Source organism: Ctenopharyngodon idella, chromosome 3, assembly GCF_019924925.1.
Source record: "Ctenopharyngodon idella isolate HZGC_01 chromosome 3, HZGC01, whole genome shotgun sequence".
NCBI classification, from domain to species: Eukaryota; Metazoa; Chordata; class Actinopteri; order Cypriniformes; family Xenocyprididae; genus Ctenopharyngodon; species Ctenopharyngodon idella.
In genome coordinates this window covers 46,804,027-46,824,285 of record NC_067222.1, presented here as the reverse complement: position 1 = coordinate 46,824,285, position 20,259 = coordinate 46,804,027, and the positions used below count along the sequence as shown (strand labels likewise).

Below are 20,259 nucleotides of genomic sequence, written 5' to 3'. Positions count from 1 at the left end.
ATTTGCCCTGTATTAAATGTTAAATTGTTGTTGTAAGCTGTACTGATTGCATAGAACAGGAACCATGAACACATAGCATGAAACATATGGGCCTGTAAAGGCCATGACACATCAAGCCGATAGTCAGCCGTCAGGCTGTCGTTGAACTTCTCTCAGCTCAGTTTTAACATTGTGTTCGGCACCATTGGCACTAGTTGGACCCCGCTGGCCAATTCAGCATGTTGAATTGGCTCTGGGCAGTTGGTGAGACAGATCACTCTGATTGGCTGGTCAGCTTTGCAAACCAGTGCACAAGAATATACAGAGTGATAAAAGCAAGCCAAAAACATGAAGAGTTCTAAGAGTTCTAAAGGCTGTTATAATTTTCCATCTTCATATTATTTGGGCATTCAACTGCACGAACATTTTCATCAAGAAATGACCGTCTGGAATGAAGAGAGTGAAGACCAACTGATCAACATGATTCATATTCAAAATAGTAAGAAATTGTTTGTATATCCGCAGTCCTAGATTCGGTTTCCCTTTTTGAATGGTGAATATAGACTACTGCCACCTACTGGTATTATTTCCTCTCACACAGGTGCAGAACATATGTGCTAGTTGGCTGTTGGATGTAATCTTTGAGTAACTTTTTTTTACCCAGATGCAGGCGACACAAGGCTTTACAAGGATTACAAATTAAACTTGCTCCATGGACTTACCCCTCAACCCCAGTTTTCAGGCTGATTTTCAAAAAAGATGGTTTTCTCCTGAAGTTTTGAAATGAAGAAAGGCTTGCTCAAGGGAGCACTTGACTCAATGGCAGCAGACACAGTCGCTTACCTTTAAAGACTCCAAGGCGCTCTTCAGGTATACAGTGTGACCTTTCATGATGAAAGTGCAGAAAGTGGTATTTTAACAATATTGTGATGACCTTTCAATATAAAGGCAGTGTAAGAATTGTTCTGAAGCTTATCCACTCAATCAGGTGCTCCTAGAGAGCTTTTAACTAGCATTTTGGGGAGGGATCTGCTTCCTGTTAGCACTTATAGTGCTTTTTTAAACATACTTACAAAAGATGTTGTTTTCATTATTCTTTTTAAAAAACAAAAAAAACAAAATTACAGGTAAAATAATTAGTTCAATTATTTTTGTTAGATTTTTTTTTAAACTATCATCTTTAGGGCAAAGGTCCATAGATTATATGGTAAGAGGCTATGTTTAGAATACCATACAAATATACTGTTTCTGCACATATAGTATGTATACTGTGCATAGTTGGCTTACTGAATGGCTTACTACATTTATCAAAATGTGCAGCATACAACAGAGCCCACTGCATGGGAATACTGTATCCCATAATGCAATGTGCTCAACTTGACTTTCCTTTTCCATAGTGACAGATGAAACGGAAGCAAAATTAACCAAGATTTTTAACATCCTTTCTTTATTTGATTTTGTATTTGATATGACTGCCAAAAAGACTTTTGCCACTCACATGCCATATCTTTATATGACAGAGAAGTATGCCAGTATGTTATTTTGAATTCAGCCATGAATTTACTTAACTAATGTTTATCACAAAATACTGCATACTGCTTCACATGCTATTTATAGTAGCATACAGTGTATGCAGCATGTTGTAAGTAGCATTCTATTCTGAAATTAAATATCTGTATAGAACGAATATATTTCGCATCAGTCTAGAAATAAAGGGAGATGACTGAAAAATAGATCTGCAATGATCATCTGGATTCAGTTTGGTATGTTCAAGCAAGGAGATTTTCGATGAGTTTAAAAGGTGATATGACATAAAAGTCTCCCCTGGAGCAAACAAACCATGATGGGGAACTGAGGAACTACAGCAAGTGAAGACATGATACATTCTAGAGTCATCGACCGTCTGCATTCATAGAGAAGCTGCAGTAATGTGGTATGTTTTCTGGTTCCTTTTATCTACTTCCAGGACCCACAAGCATGCAAACATGCACACTTTTCTTTATTTAGCTCTAGTTCAGTGTCTTTAAAAATTGCTGATTTCAAAATAAAGAGAATGGGCAAGAAAATGAAAAGGTTGTGGGTCAGGAAAAACACTTATAATTGACTGATCAACTATAAAAACAAAGACAAGCATAGCTTATTGGGCAAAGGCTCAAAGCAGTGCACCAAGAACATGGGTGGATGTAATCATAACCTGGTCTTAGCATCTCCACCATTACCACACCCTGCTGTTCCTTTTAGAGACACAAGATGAGAATATTTGTGCCCTCACAGGATTGCTGCCTGGCTCCATACTTCTGTCTGTCTCTCTCGCTCTTTCTTTTCGTCTTCCTGCTGCAATTCTTTGCCTTCAGAAACCATTAGTGCCCATTCAAAATAAACATCAAGGGAGCGCTTTGATGTGTCTCTTGGCAATAGCCCATGTCTCAGTCTCTGTCGCTCTCTTTTCCTTCTTTTTTCTTCCTCATTTATCCTTTAACCCTCCTCCCACACACACACCCTTCTGTTTCTCCCACGTTTCACAGCCGAACGTTTTTACCTGGCAAATAAATCTATCAACAGAGACCCATTTTTTTGGCAGAACCGGTTTGGAGTCCCTCTCTTAAGTGTAACAAAAGTGAAGTAGCACAATAGCCCTGGCCTGCCATGCGAGCTAATGTTGGCTGGGAAGTGAACTAAGGCAGCTTTAGCTGTCTCTTTCTCTCCCTTTCACACACACAGAAGCTGGTTAAAGCCGCCAGAGTAGCGCTTAATGCCAATTACCACCCCACACAATGAAGTGAATGAAACAGTTAGCGCTCCTCAGAGCGAGCCCCTGGCACACACTGCCTGATATGGTTACTGTGCTGCCTCCCACGTGCTACGCTTTGTGCCATGGGAAAGGAGAGCACTGATATCATCAATCTAACGTTGCAACATTGTCTAAACGACTTGGGGGTTAATTCAGCCAGCATTAAACTCTCCCTGCGGTGGCAGATGGCACCTGCAATTTCCACGACAACATGGCAAGGGATGTTGTTACGGGTGCGTTTAGGTGGGAAGGTCATGGCTGTTCAGGGAAATATAGCTAAGAGTTTCCTAGATGGTTTCATGATCAAAGCACAGGAAACTTTAAAATAGAGCTCTGTGGAACGGAGGACAATTAGGAGAAGGGAAGTGACAAGTCAAGGGTCATGCGTGCTCTGATCTCTGCCAGGCTGTATTTGTCATTCCATTCAAAGAAAAAACACTCAGTGGATGCTTATGTGCAAGACATGCCGAGAACGCTTAGCACTCCAACCTATCTCTGAGCTTGTACGCGCTCATACAAACAGGGCTCTAGTGGCCAAATTACTGCTGCATTTATTAATTTTCTACGAGGGAGCAAATTAAAGGCTGATAATGGGAACAAATATGGCTGGGATTTCTCACCGGGGTCTGAAGTACTTCATTATGCCGCAGCATTGTCTCTGAGCATGCTGGGCCAGTGGTGCTTCCAGGGGCATTCTAATCCTCCAATTAGCCCCAGGAAAAACCAGCTGCCCAGGCCCTGGCAAAGCTCACATCTCCCAGGGCAGAGGTAAAGGCCAGGGCCTGGTCCAAGTGTGGAGAGGCACTCAAGTAAAGCATGTCACCATTAAAACCTCCTCCCTCCACTTTATGGTGAACACTTGAAATTCTAAACTATGGCAGCCAGATAAAACTATTCCCACATAGAACTCTGGCAACAGATTGTCGCCATTTTGGCAGAGAGAGCAAAAACCACCTGATGTCTGAATCCCCCCTCCCTCATAATGGGCTGTTCTTGAGCTTGAGGAAAGCATTGGAGGAAGCAATAGGGGTTTTCTGGGAAAGGCCTTCACCTTGGAGTTGGTTTCTCATGGAAGGAGCTACAGGGGGTGAGATTTTAATTAAGCATGGAGGTGCTGGGGCAGAGCTGGAGGGAGCTGACAGGGGGAATGATCCATGAACAAAGCCTTCTATGGTGTACAAACAGCCACAGAGTTACCCCCAACTGGCAGGAACCCCGCCTGCACTTTAATGGATGGGATTAACAGCCAATCAGGGAGTCTCTTTATGATATCCTCGTGCTATCATTCATCGTGTCCTTACCAAACTTCCTGTTAGATACCCTAAAACTGGCCTCAAATGCACATGCTGACCGATGTAAATGAAAACAAGTAAAGGTGCAAAAATAACTTGAATAACCTCTCAACCAAACACAGTAACCACACAATAATGCAGGTGTTCATTTAAAAAATATAACTTTTAATAAAGGCTACATCTCTTCATAATTACAATAATTAAAGTACCAAGTCATCTTTAAAATGAAGCTCTATATAATGCATAATTTACATTTAAGTGGAACACAAACAAAATTGGGGGAGGAAAACACTGAAAAGTAATGTCATGATTACAAGATATCCAAAGCATAAAAAAACTTATTTTTAAACATAAACCCCTCAGAAAAGCAAGGGAATATTCACACCCTGAAACAGGGCAGCACACAGCATGGTATCCATGTAGGCACAGGTACTGTATAATACACTAGCGATGGCATGTTCTTATCCGCTCATGCCAATGCATTCCGCAATTTTGCCCTGGAGCTCAGCGGTTTCAAATCGGCTACTCCAGGTCTTTCCATTCAACATTTACACAGGACATTAACCCTTTCCATGCACACTCTCTGATCTCCCAGATCATGCTGAATTTAAGTTTTTTGAAATAGTATCACTTCCTATTACTTAGGGTTTTGGAACAGGCTCCAGGACAAGGCTATTGGTTCCTGTGCAATGTCTGGACCTTAAACCAAAGGCACTAAAGATGCAACAACTATTGGCTGGGCGTTAAAGGTTGAAATTTCCACCCAATCAGCAGAGAGGTTTGGAGAGGCGTGCTGGTCTGAAGCACTGTTCGTTCTCAATGGCCAGAAGAGAAGATTCCTGGTACAGTCTGTTGAGTTAAGGTGGCGTGACTCTAGACATCCGTCCATGCATGTATAACATTGGAAAGATCTCCCAATCAAAATAAGCAGCTTGTCCATCATCTGAACACAGGTATGAGGGGAATGACAGTTTAATAAATAGCAATAAAGTCTTTAACTTGTGACAGAAGCATATTATAACTTTGTGTACATATGAGCACCTCTGTATCACACATGCACACATTCTCGCATTCAACACACGTATACACATCTATAATTATCACAAATGCTGGTCAGCAGTTCATGGTATGGTAACACACCAGTGTTGGCATGTTGTAGTCCAAACAAGCAAGTGGTTAACTGCATCTTCATTGGTCATAACATCTCTCAGTTTTCCAAAGCAAAGGAACAATTTCTCATGATGCATTGCTGGTTCAGATCCCTCTGTACTTCATTGGCTAGTATTCCTTCAATAGCTTGGTAAGCCAAACGTCTAAACTTCTTAAGCTTCATAAAATGTCTATTTTCTGTCTTTGAGTTAGTCTTGAGTGCTGGGTAAGTCCACATATGGGCTGTCATGTTCCTTTAGTCCATTCTTTCCACTTTGCCGAGGATTTTGCCCTCATACATTGGCAGAACTGTGCAGTCGTCCCAGACCTCCTCAAACACAGCACCACACTCAAACTCATCACTGGCTTTCTTGAAGTAGTACCTGAAACAGAGCAAATGTACGATCAACAAACATTCATCAATGTATAGATCTATAGGTCAAAAGATATTCTTCCATTCCAGAAAACAACAAATTTCTGTCTTCCAAGACTATGGACCATTCATGTTGACTTTAAATATCCATATCAGACACTAATGCTATCCTGTGTTGCACTCCACTATTTGGGGGACAAAGAGGTGCTTTAGCCTAAATTAGAGGGTCTGTTAAACACTACCACACATCTGCCGTCAGGCCTCTGGTGTCTAATTGGGAGCTCTGTGAGCAAATGACGGGGATCTTTCACAAGGGTTGACATTTTTGGGTGCCGAGGAGTCTACACTAACTTTTTTCACTACCACATTGGGGATGAGTCTGAGCTTAATCTAGTGTTTGACCTTGATGGATGGCCTCTTTGCCTCATTTCTATTGTCCGATTTGTCTCTTTCCCTCCACCTCTGATGCACTAATGATCTCCACCTCCTCCAGAAGGAAGAGAAAACAGTGGGAGGGGAGGGAGTGGTGAGGTTTGCCTCAGTAATTGGCTTTGTAATGGAAAATGCCCCCTCTTACTAAATTGCGCTGCGGTGCATGCTAGGTTTTTACAAGCAAACACCACCAAGTCATAGAAACAGTGCACATAAAACACACACAGGAATAACCATGACTCAAAACAACAACCAACAAGAACAAAGTTTCTTTTCTTCTTTCAATATGTCGGAAACAATCCATTGTTTTCCCACTGCCCAAGCTTAACTTCATAAATGAGGGACAAACTAGAATACTGCAACATGGCACATAATTACATCCTTATTTCTGGAGAATAAGCTATATCCTCCTCCGCAAAATCTTCAAAAGGGCAGCATGGCTCTTATTTGTTCGAAAAAAAGAGAGGGAGAAGAAGAAAGAAAAAGAGAAAGAAGTCTTTCCATTGGAACATGTTTTATATGGCAAGATTTTCTCTTTGCAACATCTGGCACCAATATCGTCTGGCAACTCTGGCAGTACTGTTCTTTGTTGAATTTCTGCCATGTTGAAATGACCCGACTCCACACATATTCTGCGATTAAAACCATCAGCTTTGAATTCGCTTTTCCTTGAAAATGTGCATGGTCAGAGAGGTAAAGACTTAGACTTAATGTTGGAATTTTTCAATATTCATATAGAATACTGGCCTCAGACAAACTATTTTATACAGAGTTGATAAACTATGGTTATCTAGATGGACAACCCTACAACTGCATGTTCAACATGGAGCATTAACGATTTTGGTCAAGGGGCATTTAAAAGCTATAACCAGCAGAGTTACCAGTAAAAGTTCCTCAACTGTTCCGGTGTGTTTAAATGGGCTTTTTTGGAGACAACATGCACAAGGAAAACTATTGCCGGCCATCCGACAATGCCCCATTCAAATAAAAAGGCCAAAACAAAGAGAGCCTTTGATATGAGAAATAATCATTAAAAAAAAAAAAAAAAAAAAAAAAAAAAAAGAGGTAGTCGTACGTAAACACACTCAAACGTATGAGAGCAACGTAGCTTGATACAATGGTTGAAAAATGTGTGTGAGTCTTTGTGCATCAAATGAAAGGCCTAGGCTTCAAAGAGCTGCTTATTAAATGTGCCTTAAGATGAAATCAATACCAGATGTGACCAAATGGCTACAGTTAAAATTCCCTCATTCTTTCTTTCTCTGTGCACCCACCCCTCTCTCTTTCCTGTCGTCTTAACTCCATACTTGCTGCTAATCTAAATAACTTACAGTAAACATCGTAGTCTTGCAGAGACCAACACAACCAGTGTCAAAACAAATCAACAAATACCTTGCAAGAATATTTTTTGGGTTAGCTAATTGCAAATTAGTATAATATATACAAATTCAAAGTCTTCAGCAGCCGTAATGTCAACCACCAAACAGAAATTCTCTTGTCGGAATTGAGAGTATACCTGTAGTTGCCTTTTTTCCTTAGTTGTTCCTTGAAGTGTCCAAGTGTGAGGCTGTGTGTTTTCATCATCCGGCGGTATGGGATTTCCTCACCGCAAAAGAAGTACGTGACCACTGTCTCTGAGCCCAAACTACCGTGGCAACCTGACATCTTCTTGGGATCTTTCGGTCTGTAAAGACAAACACAGATGAACACAAATGTTAAGATAATCACGGAAAATGTTAACTATGCCTTTAAGATCACACAAGGCGGCATGCAAAACATTTGAAATCTGTAATTTCACAAACGGAAATATTTAGCGTGGGACTTTTCAGGTGGAAGCATGTTAGACTATGAAATTATTAGTGGTATTTGGCAAGAATCACTATTACTATTGCTCATATAGGATTGATAATTTGAACTCTTAACTCTAATTATCAAACTTCAAGATTGTTAATTTTAAATATTAGTCCACGACTAGGTTAATATTTGTCTAGCTTAAGCAGACTAAAATACAACAGAAGAGTGTTTTAGTCAATAGTTGACTCAATAGTCAATAGTTGATTCAAATGCAGTGCTTTGAGTTTAACAAAGTCGTGCAATCAGAGATGAATGAAGAGAATGATGGCTAAGATCAGACAGTCACTGTCAGCTCATTTATGCCCTCCATTGGCCCCTTTCTCCACTTCATAGTGCTACATCAGAAAGTGCACCCCAGCCTTAGACTTTGACTGAAGGTCAGCCAATTAAAAATGAAAGGGTTCATCAGGTGGCCAATGCTCCACACTTTAAATACTGGCCAGGGCCAGAGACCAAGAGAAAGCACAACCAGGTGTTTCTGAAGGAGGAGAAAGACTAATGGCTGCAATGACTGCCGTACTGCATGCATGTGTGTCATTCATCATTGAACAATGAATTAGAGTGTTCAGGAGAATGACAATTAGGAGATACATACTCATCCATTTGAAGCACTGAACTGCCATTTTGAACAGGCACTGGGTGACTCTTGTCTCTCTGAAGGCTTGATGTTGAATGCCTGTAAAGTGGAACCCATATATCAATACTGACATCAGTCAAGAGTTAAGAAGAAATTGCATACAGAGTGTTGAAAAAGGTGTAGACTGGAACTCGTACCTCTGTTTAGAGGGTTTGGAAACTTCCTCCAGGCGTCTGCGGGCCTCTTCCAGCTGTGCTAGGGTGTTGGGAGGGGGTAGAGGTGGCATGGCGGGGTCCTGAACGAAGGGGTGTGCGGGCTGGTGTGCACGGAGATGCCCACTGCTTCCGCCTCCTCCCCAGGTGTGTGTGCGTGTGGAATCCAAACAGTGCAACTTCTTTACATTTTGAGTGCTGCAACAACAGACAATTTGATCATTTAAGTAAACAGCAAAAAGACTCTCATGAATCAAGGTGAGCAGAGGCCAAATGGTAAACCTCTATCTTTAAAAATATTGCTCAGTTAAATAAAGAACAGAGAATGTTCACTCGCTAATCCTAACTCAACATTGGTAGTACCAAAGGCGCATGCACAAGAATTTTCAGAGAACAAAGGTTACAACATAGACATGACCATAGAATTGCAAGACAGACCTGTGGGGCTTGTGCTTGGTCTGTCGGTCACTCTCCAGGATCCACTGCCATACGTTTTGAGAGCGGTCTGTACTGTCAGCTGGCAGCTGGAGGAGACTGCTCTCCAACCCTTCCGTGTTCACCTCCTCTCCAGATTTACACAAACGCTTGGATAAAGAGCTGGAATGCCTGGTAGAAGGAAAATATATCTTGAAAAATAAGTATTTATAAAACATTTATCTATTGACACCAGGATGCCACAATTAAAAAGCAATGAAAAAACTAAAGAAAAAAAAAAAGCTGGAGTTTACCCCAAGGCCACTTCTGCAGGGCTGCCACACTGGTCTCTGCCCAGACTCCGGCTGCGAATGTAGGGGGCGGAGCAGCATTCTGAAGCTCCATGGCACAGGCACTGCACCCGCTGGGTCGCCTCCGCCTCGATCTGCTCCTTGCTTTTGGGCCCAGCGTGGTGATGGATGTAGTGGTGATGGATGTGCTTTGTTGACTGTCTGGAGATGAAGGTCTTGGCTGGCACATATCCATTCACAGAGCCAGACTGTGACCTGGTGCTGGGACCTCCCCGAGGCAGCGGGCGCTGTTCAGGAGAGCGGGAGCGCGGGGAATGCCGAAGCATTCCTGGAGACTGGCAGCCAGGGGTCTTGAGGACTCGGGAAAGGTGCTCGTCCAGGATGGCCTGGGGGTCCTCCTCACAAGAGCCAGGAGGGAGCAAAGGCAGAGAGTGGGATGCACTGCTTCCAGACACCTCAGATTCATCCCGTTCCTCCTCCTATAAACGCACACAGAGAATGCAATTTTATAAAGAAATACTTGCAAACAGCCATTTAGGTAAACTGTTTGAGGAAACAGAACTCAACTCTTATTATGAAAAATGTTTGGTGCATGTAAATGTGTGCTTTTCTGAATTCTTTGATAGAGGAAGTAATGTTTAAAATGTTCTATCTGACAGTGACATTTTTAGAGAACTGCAGCAATACCAACCTCCTGAATCTGTTGAAGTCTCTCCTCCAGGGAGCTCATGGTTTCCTGTTCCCGCTTCAGACGTTCCAGCCTGGCTATCAGCTGTGCTGCAAAGGCTGCTGGCTCCACGGGAGTCATCTCCTTAGGTGGCCGCCGCGTCCTCTGCACAACCAGAGAGAGATACAGATTAGCAAGAAGACCAGACAGGACAGGAGGGGTTGAGTTCTACAGCTGCCCTCCCTGCATAAGTCTACTGCCCATCCAAGGCACACACAAACACAAACACATGCCCCACACCACTGGCATGGGCCGCTGCCGGCATGAGCAGTTGGTCACGCTCTAAGGAGCCTCGGCTTGTTCCCTCTGTAGTGCAACCAAGCCATCAGCCCGGCCTGTGAAGTGAGGCAGCTTCAAAGAGCCCTCGTCAAATATCAAACGCTCACCAGGGGCGGCAGGGACACTGGCTTTACATCTAGCAATAAAAGTCACATATCGACAGGGGGAAAAAGGAGGGAGGCAAAGAAAAAAGGAAAGAGAGGGGGATTAAAAGAAGAGAAAGTAAGATGGCGAGATGTGTGCCGCCACTAGAGGAGTCAAGCGGTGGGAGATCAGAAGCACAGAGGTAATTTATTCCCCCCCAACGACAGCGGGCACCTTTGAGCTACAGTAGCCACATTATCCTCCTTCCCCATGTGTGTGTCTCACACAAGGATTTTCTATCACTTTCTTATTATTTTTATTATTATTTTGTGCCCTGCCTTTCTTGATTTGGCTTCCTCTTTCCATCTCTTTGTGAAGATGAAGGGAAAGACCAAAGAGAGAAGAAAGAAAGACGAGTTGCTGGTGAGACTTGCAGCAGCTCCAGGCCCCTGCTGCCTAAAAGTAACATCCTGGGAGAGGCAGCCAGTCATCACCAAATCAGAAGGGAAATATTACAAGCTAGAAAAAAAAAAAAAAGAGAGAAAGGGAGGGAAGGAGAGAGAGAGAGAGAGACAAAACAGAAAATGGGAAGTTTTCTCAACACAGAAATTGAAATTGCTTGTATGAGAGTGCACAAAGAGTGACCGAAGTGACAGGAACAGGAAAAAAGAACCAAAAAGGAGAGTAAGAAAGGATGAGGAGGCATGGGGAGGGTGGATATGGGTTTGTTTGACTTGCTTAACAAGTTGTCTTTCCAAACTCTCTCCCCAAACACAAACTGACCATCTCTCTTATTCTGCTTTCAGGGAGGCAGAGAGGAAGCGAGGGAGAGGGGGATGGAGGGTGCTGTTGGAGGAATAAAAAGGGTGCAGCTCAGTTGGAAGTTGTCACTTCCCTTGAAGTCAGCCCCATTCATCCGCTGATCAAAGCACTCTCAGAGAGAGACAGTTGATTTTGGTGCTCCGGGATAAAACAGACTCATTTAGTGTGGTGTGGCAGTTTATTAAGAGTCATTATCCGAGAAAAAGCACAACAACACGGTCCACAACCATAAGAGGGTAACGGTTTTTAATTGGGGGTGATGTTGGAGTTGTGTGTGTAGTTCAGAAGAATGGCAAGGACACTTACAGGAAACGGAGGTAGAGACACTTGGCCGTTCATCCTCATGTTGCGCTGCATCTCTCGCTGTAATTGTTTTTTACTTCCCAGCTTGTAAGGAGGGATGGCATCTCTATCAGGACACATAGAGAACGATGAAGGTTATTCACTGCCCATACTCATACACAAACAAACACATACTGCACATACATCTTTAGCACCAATAGAGTGTTTCAAAGAAACTCAAAACCTGTAGTGATACAGATCAACACTTAGTATGTTGTTGAAATAATGGCCCAAAAAACAATGCACTCTCACCCTGTGCAAACTAAAACCGCAAGCCTAATGACTTTCCTTTCAATATCATCCAGAACCCAAAGTTCTTCATCTTCCTCCATGTCAGCCGTGAGCATTTTAGAGTGCTGGTAACAGCAAGATCTTTCTCTGCACTCTTGCCCAGAACAGACGCCCAGGGGCACGCTTAAAACCAAAGGGCAGCAAAACAAATGCTGCCACTAATGCCAACACACAATCAAGCGCTGCTACCGTTATGACATCTATATAACGTTACCAATTACAATAAAAAGACGGCTCGTGTTTCCATAAACACTTCTAATCCATCTAATCCATGGCAGAATGTTCCTAAACCTCCACCTCTTCAATCTCACCCTTTCTTGCTTCTAAAGCCAGACATCTTTCTCATCCTTCGCTCTGCTTTTTTTAAAAAGCCAGGCCAGTTTCCTTTGCTCTGTTCTGACTCTGAAGTGTATGACCTAGCCCAAATGCAGTTTCCAGCACGTCTTTGAAAGCTCACAGTCATGCGCATAAAGCCGTCGCTCCAATCTTCATTTGGCAAGCGCTCGGCAGTCAGCCTCTGATCTTGCGCACATCAAAAGGCTGGTTTGTAAGATAAGGTAATGTTTGAAGTCGGCGCAGCGGCATTCCCTAGCGTCCAAGTAAATCCATAAATAAGATATAAGCAAAATTTCCCCCACTTCTCCTCCCCTCCCTCACTCCCTCCCTCCCTTTATCTGGAATTCAGATTCTGATTTAACGCTGTGCCTTTTAACTCAAATAAAAACGCAGCTATTCCAATCAAATCAGCCTCCAAATAAAGAACACAGAGGCTGTTTTCCCCACTGCGTATACTACTTCAAAGTGGCACAAATAAAAACAAAACATAAAATAAGAAATGCAGTGGCTAAGTATGGGTAAAATCATTGGACAGGAGCATGTAGAGAAAAAAATTCTTCAGTAAAAATTAGTGTTTTCCGAACAAGTAAATGTTTGATAAACCTTTGTTTTGCTTATTAATTTGAATTAATGTTGTAACATTGTAGGTACTATGCTGCAGTGTCTACTATTAAAGACATACTTCAAACAGGAGATTATTTGAGTTTAGTATGAGGACGAGTCACCCAAGAAGCTGTTGAACATTTAGTTTAAAAAAGTGCTGCATGGTTGGACCTATCAAAATATTAATCTTTGGTTCAATCAGCCCACTGTCCACAGACACTTTCTCTGTTCGAAGCTTTGGGGTGTCACAGGCTGGCTGTGCTTTATGGGAATCTCCTATTCACTTGTGCAAGTAATTTTCAAAGCAGCCAGCCACCCTCTTATCCCTCTAAGCTCCCGGGGCCTAACAATGGGCTGAAAGCGATTCAGTTAAGCCTTTCATCCAGCATGCACTTTATTTCTCACTCTCTGCACTTAGCTATGCACTCGCACAATTGCCTCTGCCGCAAACACGGGGGGGGGGGGGCTGCTTTCAGGAGGAGGTGGGGTTGAATGGGTGGCGTACGTGAGCGTCTGGGGGATGGGGGTCCCAAACACCCTAATCCCAGGTGACCTGCTCTTGTGCTCCAGAAATGGCTAACCTCTCAAAGGCCTAGCTGACACCGAATCCCTCCATTGCAGCCGCGGTGGGCTCATACCAAACCTCCCTGAGAGTTGAGATTCCTTTAATTTACTGCCAAAGCACCTCGATGAGTGTCTTATAGTCCACATGGCAAGTTACCCCCCCCCCGCCTTTTTTTTTTTTTCCTGGGACAATGGCAAAACCAATAAATAATGTCTTTAGTGACGACTATGTTGTGCAAAGTCTAAAAAGAAAGCTCTTGAAGATCAAAGCTATATAGGAAAGAACATGAGCAAAAACAGAGGACAAACTAGCCAGTGTCATTTCCTGTTGATCAGCAAACATTAGCTTTAATTAATGGATAGAGGAAGCACATTATCTGACTCCAAGTGGGCAGTCCACTCCAAGCCCCTTAAGACTCCAGCAATGCATTAAAGACATCTCATAAACACATTTAAATGCCAATGTATCACCTGAATGTGTACCATCTCATTACCATGACTAAATGACTAAACACTTAAACCCAATGTCTGTTAACAGCCCAAGAGAGATGTTAGTCTTTGACCACAGTCTAATGATACGCTGCACTATGAACCTTTCAAGATCTAATTTTTAGAAAGACACATTTTCTTATTACTTTGGTTAATATGAGACACGCAAACACTTACACACTACTGTCTGTCATGGACATAGAGTCATCTGTCAGGGCATCACTGGAGACCTCGCTGTCATTGGCACTGGTGGCAGGGGCAAAACTATAACCGGACGTAACACGATAAGGGTTTCCAGGGTCACTCCGTCTGTAGGACCTACAGGAACAAAAAATATTTTGTTTTTTAGTTGAAAGGATGGTGTAGTTGTTCAATCTCAAGGATGGTAACTGGTAGGTTGCTTAGTTAATTCATGAATTCACAACTGAGCAAGATACTTAACCTCAGGTTACTCTAAAGGGACTGAACCTGTAAGGCCCAAAAAGTGTTTTTTCGCTTTCCGAAATGTGTTCCACTGCATTCTCAACCTTGCCACAAAGGGAACTACAGTGGCTAATAGCATAAATTTACTTCAACAGGAAAGCTACTGTCATGGCAGAGCAACAGTTTGAAGTGGAACTTAGCCAGCTATAAACTATAAACAGCTTGACTAACTTTTGCTATGTCTAGGGTTAAGTTGACCCCAAAGCAACTTCAACATCTCTGAACATTTGCCAACCGTATTTATTAGAAGAATTCATAAACATGCACATTACATGTTGTAGAGTGTTCAAAATGCCTGTACACATTTTTACCCAATCTGTGATGTCTGGGGTGCATTTTGACCCCATACAACAACATCGCTGAAATTTACACATAACAGGAGGGATTAAAAAAAGGTAATGCAGCCAGTTAATGGGACAGACATTTGAAGGTAACCTGTTTGCCATCTTGACTACTGAGGCTTGTTTCCACCACAGTAAAGCAAGGAAGTATGTTAAGTACTTGCGTAGACTATGATTCTGGCCTTAACCATGTGGATTAAACATCAGTTAAATAAATAATAAAAAAAAAAAAAAAATGTTACATTTACCATTCAAATATTAGTTTTGCCATTTAGAGCAAGAGAAGAAGAAGAAAAAAAAAAAAAAAAAAAACACATTGCGAATGCAAAAAGCTTACACCATGACCTCCCTTATGTTTGTGAAAAGGGTCCAGCTATTTTTACTAGTCTTTTTTCTTGTTGGTGGGGGGAGGATCTCAAGCTCAGTTTGTCTTTTCTCTCCTCTTCCCTTTCATCTCCCTTGCCCCACCTCCCCCCTGGGGCAGCCCGGTGAGGGCTGATCAGGGGGAAAGTTAAGTGAGCAGCACATCTGTGTGAATTGCCAATGCCACTTCCCCTCAGTGGAGCATATCTGGGGCCTTTTGTCTGGGCCAGGCACCCCGTTCCTCACTTTACCTCCCCCTTCCAAACTTTCCCGTTTCATGTCATTCCTTCTCTTGTGCTGTTTCCTCTGCTAGGGCACCTCCTCCACATACCCACCCAGGCCGCCCCTCCCTCCAATCTCTCTTGCTCTCCATACCCCTCTCTCCTGCTGTGACACATTCCTGCTCCACTGGAAGAGAAGGAGGAGGTAGAGAACCTGAGTCGGACCGAAAGAGCACGCGAGAGAGAGAGAGAGAGAGAGAGAGAGAGAGAGAGAGAGAGAGAGAGAGAGAGAGAGAGAGAGAGAGAGAGAGAGAGAGAGAGAGAAATAAAGAACATGAGAGAGCGGAAAGAAAGAAGAGAAGAAGGGGGAAGGAGGGCCTCCTCTTTATGAGAATGCCTACTGCCAGCAGCGCTGTGAGGGGAGACCCAGCAGGACTATAGCCTACGGCCCCAACTCAAACCTGACCTTTGGAAGCTCTCGCTCAGAGTCAGGTATTTAGCACAGCTGGGTTCACATTCTTCCCTCGCTCACCCCCTCATTCATGCTTTCTTTCATGAGGTGCCTCGCCCCCCTCTGTCCTTCTTTTCCGCTCGCTCAAAAAGTGTGCTTATTCTCCATCCGTCGGGGTTTTTTCCTAGATAAAAGTGCAAAGAGAGGCAGTTGAAATCAGAGGAGAACGGTGGTAAATAAGAAACGGAGGAGATGAAGGCCACGGTCTCTGTGACTCACAGAGGAGCCGCTGCTGCGTGTTGTTTTGTGAATAACTCGATTCAGAAACACAGAAAGAGAGAGAAATAAGTTCCACATGCTTCAGATGAACAAAAAAGTGCCCCGAGAGAGAAGAAAAACAGACTGCTCAAGGAGCATTCTTCAAAAAGAAATCAGGGAATAACATCAAAAAAAGAGAGACTTTGCTTACTCTCGTCTGGTTCTTAATCATCTCCTACATAAACAACCAGACAAAGATAAGCAGAGATGAAACGTCCTGTCACCTTCTTCAAGATCACCCTCCCAATGGGCTGTCTTTGAGACAGATAAACATTTGTCTGGCACCACACCTTGATGGGTCACCTCATTTACAACCTCAAGTGCTATGACAGGTATTAATTCATCAAACCAGATTTCCCCTGGTGTTTTATTAAACCCAGACAATATACTTTTTGAACAACCAAACCAACAGCTCGTCAAGACGTCTAAAAGGTGTCAAACATACATTACATAGTACAGTAACAGAGCTTGTGTAAACGCAGACTTTTAAAATCAATATAAGCAAAATCTTGTGAGTTGGGTACTTTTTTGTTAATAACAAAGCAAAAACAAGAGTTTCAGTTTGGAATCAGTGACATTTTTGATGTGTGCCACTTGTTTTATCCATTTGGCGGCTGAAACCAATTTTGCATTGTGAACTAGCCTTGATCCTTGAAGATGATCCTCTAACGGCGGAAGAATTTCAAAGCAGAGGAAACTGTGTGGAGCCAGCAGAGGGCCTGGTGCTAGACAATATTTACATGAAAGGAAGAGCTGCTCTATTGATGTTTTTTCCCTTCTCTCTCTCTCTGCGTAATGCAAGCCAGGTGAGAGCAAACCACCCCAAACTTGCGAGAAAGGGCCTCTCATGTTTAAAGCAAGAATTCAAGGGCAATAGCTACATGAAACCGTAATAATACACTTAAAAACTCATTACCAATTTGTCATTAACCTGATAAATTTATTCAAAGTGACTTACATTACACTCACACAGCGAATGAATCCTTCTGGAGTAACCTAAGAGTTAGTGTCTTGCTCATATTTCAAACAATCTTTGTGGTGCTTCAACCTACAACAGTTAACACACTGGGTCTTTAATCACCTCATAGGGTGCATGATACACAAAGCAGTACAAAGCATGTAGCAGTAGGAACTTTGCAGGATTGTGAATTTATGGTGGTAGCATACAGTAGTTAAGTAAGTGAAAAAGAGGTTTTTTTGGATGTCTTACCTGTAGCTTTTCTCCAATGCTTCCGCAGCACGAAGGGAAGGAGGTGACCGTAGCGCTTTGGCAGACAGACCCACTACAGTGGCCAAAGCTTTGGCTTTAAAGTCATTACAACTCCATTCTTCCTCTTCATTTAGAGTCGGCATCGGCAAGTATCCGCACACCAGTTTTAGGCCTCCTAGTCCATTGGGATTCACATGACTGGGGTTCTCACACCCGGTTCTGACGTACTCAAGGTATATGTCTGAGGTCAAGAACATCTGATAGGCGTTCTCCTCCATAGCTGTCTGGATCTCCATTTGAGCCTGATCAAACATTGCGGAGTCAATCTGCTGACGCTTAATATTATCCCTAATAAAGGTCTTAGTGGCAGGTTTAAGCTGCTTGGCCACAACGCTGTTGTTCTCGATATACCGCTTGTAAATGGCTTTGGCAACTCGGTGCGTTTTGGTATCCTTGAGGTCCATTTGCCTGAAACCATTGCAGGCGAACCAAAAATCTAAAGTGTCCTCACATTTCTCACGTTCAAGATATGCCCGGAAAAGTTGAGCACCATCCTGGTCCCCAAGAAGGAAATGCAAAGATTTGGTCCACCGGGCAAGAGGGGAGTCTGGGGATGCACTGCCCTCAGGTTCCCCAAGTCCATCCTCATCCCTCCTGGCTGTGGAACAGCGAGGATCAGCCATAATGGTTTTCACAGGATCCTTCGGTCTCATCATGGCCAGTTTGCTGGGATGGTGGCATGTCGTCTCACCCTCTTCCCCTGGGACCGGTGGACGTGGGTCATCTTCTCTGAAGCTACTGACCATAGGATCTGTTAGTGTCCTATTCATGGCTCTTGCAGCTCCAGCAGCAAAGCCTTCAGTGTGAAGCTCAGCTGTAATCTCCTCTCTCTCTTAAATCAGCAGGGGAGCTTCTCTCTGAAACACAAAGTATTGATCTCATCAAAACCAGATCCGCCCCAAAACTTCAAAAGAGTCACTTCAGACACATCTACATTGTGCGCGCTTGCGGTGTACAATCGGCTTCGTCGAATGAAATCTAAGCGACCTGGTTTAAATTCAATACAGACACGATATTAAGATATTTATAAGTGTAAAAAATGAAATCAAACAAAAATATTTTCGGACCGGGTTGTTTATTCCATTTTCATTCAACCCAAACTGAATCACCTCATCGCGATGTAATGAGAACAGAAAAAAACTCACATCAAAGAAACCGAGCTTAGCCGATCAGTTGGGCAATTTTTAACATAAATCAAACGGCCAAACATCCCATCCTCAATTGTATGAAAAAACACCTATAACAGTCTAAACTTCAAGTTTGAAAAGAAGAAGCTCAGAACTTTTAAAACGGCGACATAAGAAAACAGAATTTCACTTCACCGTTCACAATGTTTAATCATGCAGATAAATATGTCGCGTAAATGTCGACTTGTTACGCTGAAATCGAATCGCAATGAAACGCAAAATTACTCAAACCCATTTAATCGATAGCATGCTTACTTACAGTGTATCTGTACAGTGCAGAAACTTGCATTAGCCTATCATTAAGGGTCCAGAATTGACAAATAAAGTATAATTGCGTAATGTATATTAAAACTACATACAATTATAATAAATAATAGCATAGTGCAAAGCTACACTTTTGATGACAAAAGCTCTCAAATGCATCATAAGATACAACGGCATCGAAACACATTCAGAAGTCTAAAAACACATTAAGACGCGTCTCTAAACTATTCGTTCAGTTTTAAAGGGTTAAACAACCGCTTAAAGTCTTTCCTTACGGATATAAAGAGTGATCGAATCCAATCCATGATAAATAAAACAAAAACATGCTGCATTCAACTTCAAACCCCTCAAGAAAAACAAAAGTGTGAGATCACAGGGGGTGAAGTCCCATAACACCATCATGAATACTCTTTAAACACAGTCAAGAGACTCTAATCTAACCTCAAAACAACACAATAAAAACCCAAACCGAAAACACGCGTTTTGATGCAATGTCTATCAGAAATACTTCATTTCACAGCGACACATGACTTCAAAGTCGGTAAACAGCACATCAAAGCAATAGCATGGGGCCAGCGCTGGGAGAACACACACACACACACACACACACTGCTCGAACTCACCATCCATCCATGAGTTCAGTCCCCAAAGTCCCCGTTTTCCAACAACAGAACAAATATAATCCACAATATATCCAATTGCACGCAGTCCTCTCGTCCTCTGATGTTGTTTAGTGTCAAACGCAGATTTGAGGTTTTCACCGTACACTTCCTCCAGTGAAGAGCACACTAGATCCCTGTATAGTGTGTTTGAATGCGCTCTGGTCTCTTATTCCAGTGTGTGGACTGAGCTCAGGGTTTAAGAGCGGACATCAAAGAGCGCAGCCGACCGCACGGTCCCGACAGATACATACAACACTATTTCTCTCATTCCCGCTTTAAAACAACACAGGTCGCTCCAAAAAGGTCTAAACGCACATATTTATTTTTATAAACCCTATCGATGCTTCTAACACGAATGCGCTCAAGGAGTCGCTGTAAAGTGCCCGTTCGCTAAAGTCCGTGAGGGAAAAGTTTCAACCGAAGCGCAAGGACCTTATCAAAGCAGAGAGATCTTGAGCCGACTCCCCTCGAGCTGTGGAGCGTCAGGAGTAAGTGATCTGCAGCGCCGCGATCCTGCTGTTGCTACAGAAACTTTAAAGACACAGGCCGCTTTTTCCTCTGAGGACTTAGAGTTAACCCCTTCATTACCACATTCACAGTTAACCCCATCATTTCTGCGGTCACGCATAATAGACCTGTAAAGTTGGCTATCCCAAAACCTCGAGGAGAATAAGCCCTATTGGAATTTCCTTTGGGTTTTTACAATAGTTGTTTTCGATTTAAATAATGTCAGTGGTTATTTCTACACTTTCTACAACAAATGACGCCTCAAACGTGA

The 20,259-nt window shown here is 42.9% G+C and overlaps 1 protein-coding gene across 1 annotated transcript; it reads right to left on the bottom strand.

Moving 5' to 3' along the window:
* Positions 1-4,206: 4,206 nt before the first annotated feature.
* Positions 4,207-19,995, bottom strand: axin2 (axin 2 (conductin, axil)). The gene is made up of 11 exons (XM_051887124.1): positions 19,443-19,995; positions 17,309-18,225; positions 14,099-14,239; positions 11,603-11,705; positions 10,076-10,216; positions 9,388-9,863; positions 9,098-9,265; positions 8,645-8,857; positions 8,466-8,546; positions 7,533-7,700; positions 4,207-5,594 (listed from the first exon to the last, which is right to left on the bottom strand). Exons 2-11 carry the CDS (start codon positions 18,136-18,138, stop codon positions 5,468-5,470), a joined length of 2,448 nt encoding a protein of 815 aa, XP_051743084.1. The 5' UTR covers positions 18,139-18,225; positions 19,443-19,995; the 3' UTR covers positions 4,207-5,467.
* Positions 19,996-20,259: the final 264 nt, after the last annotated feature.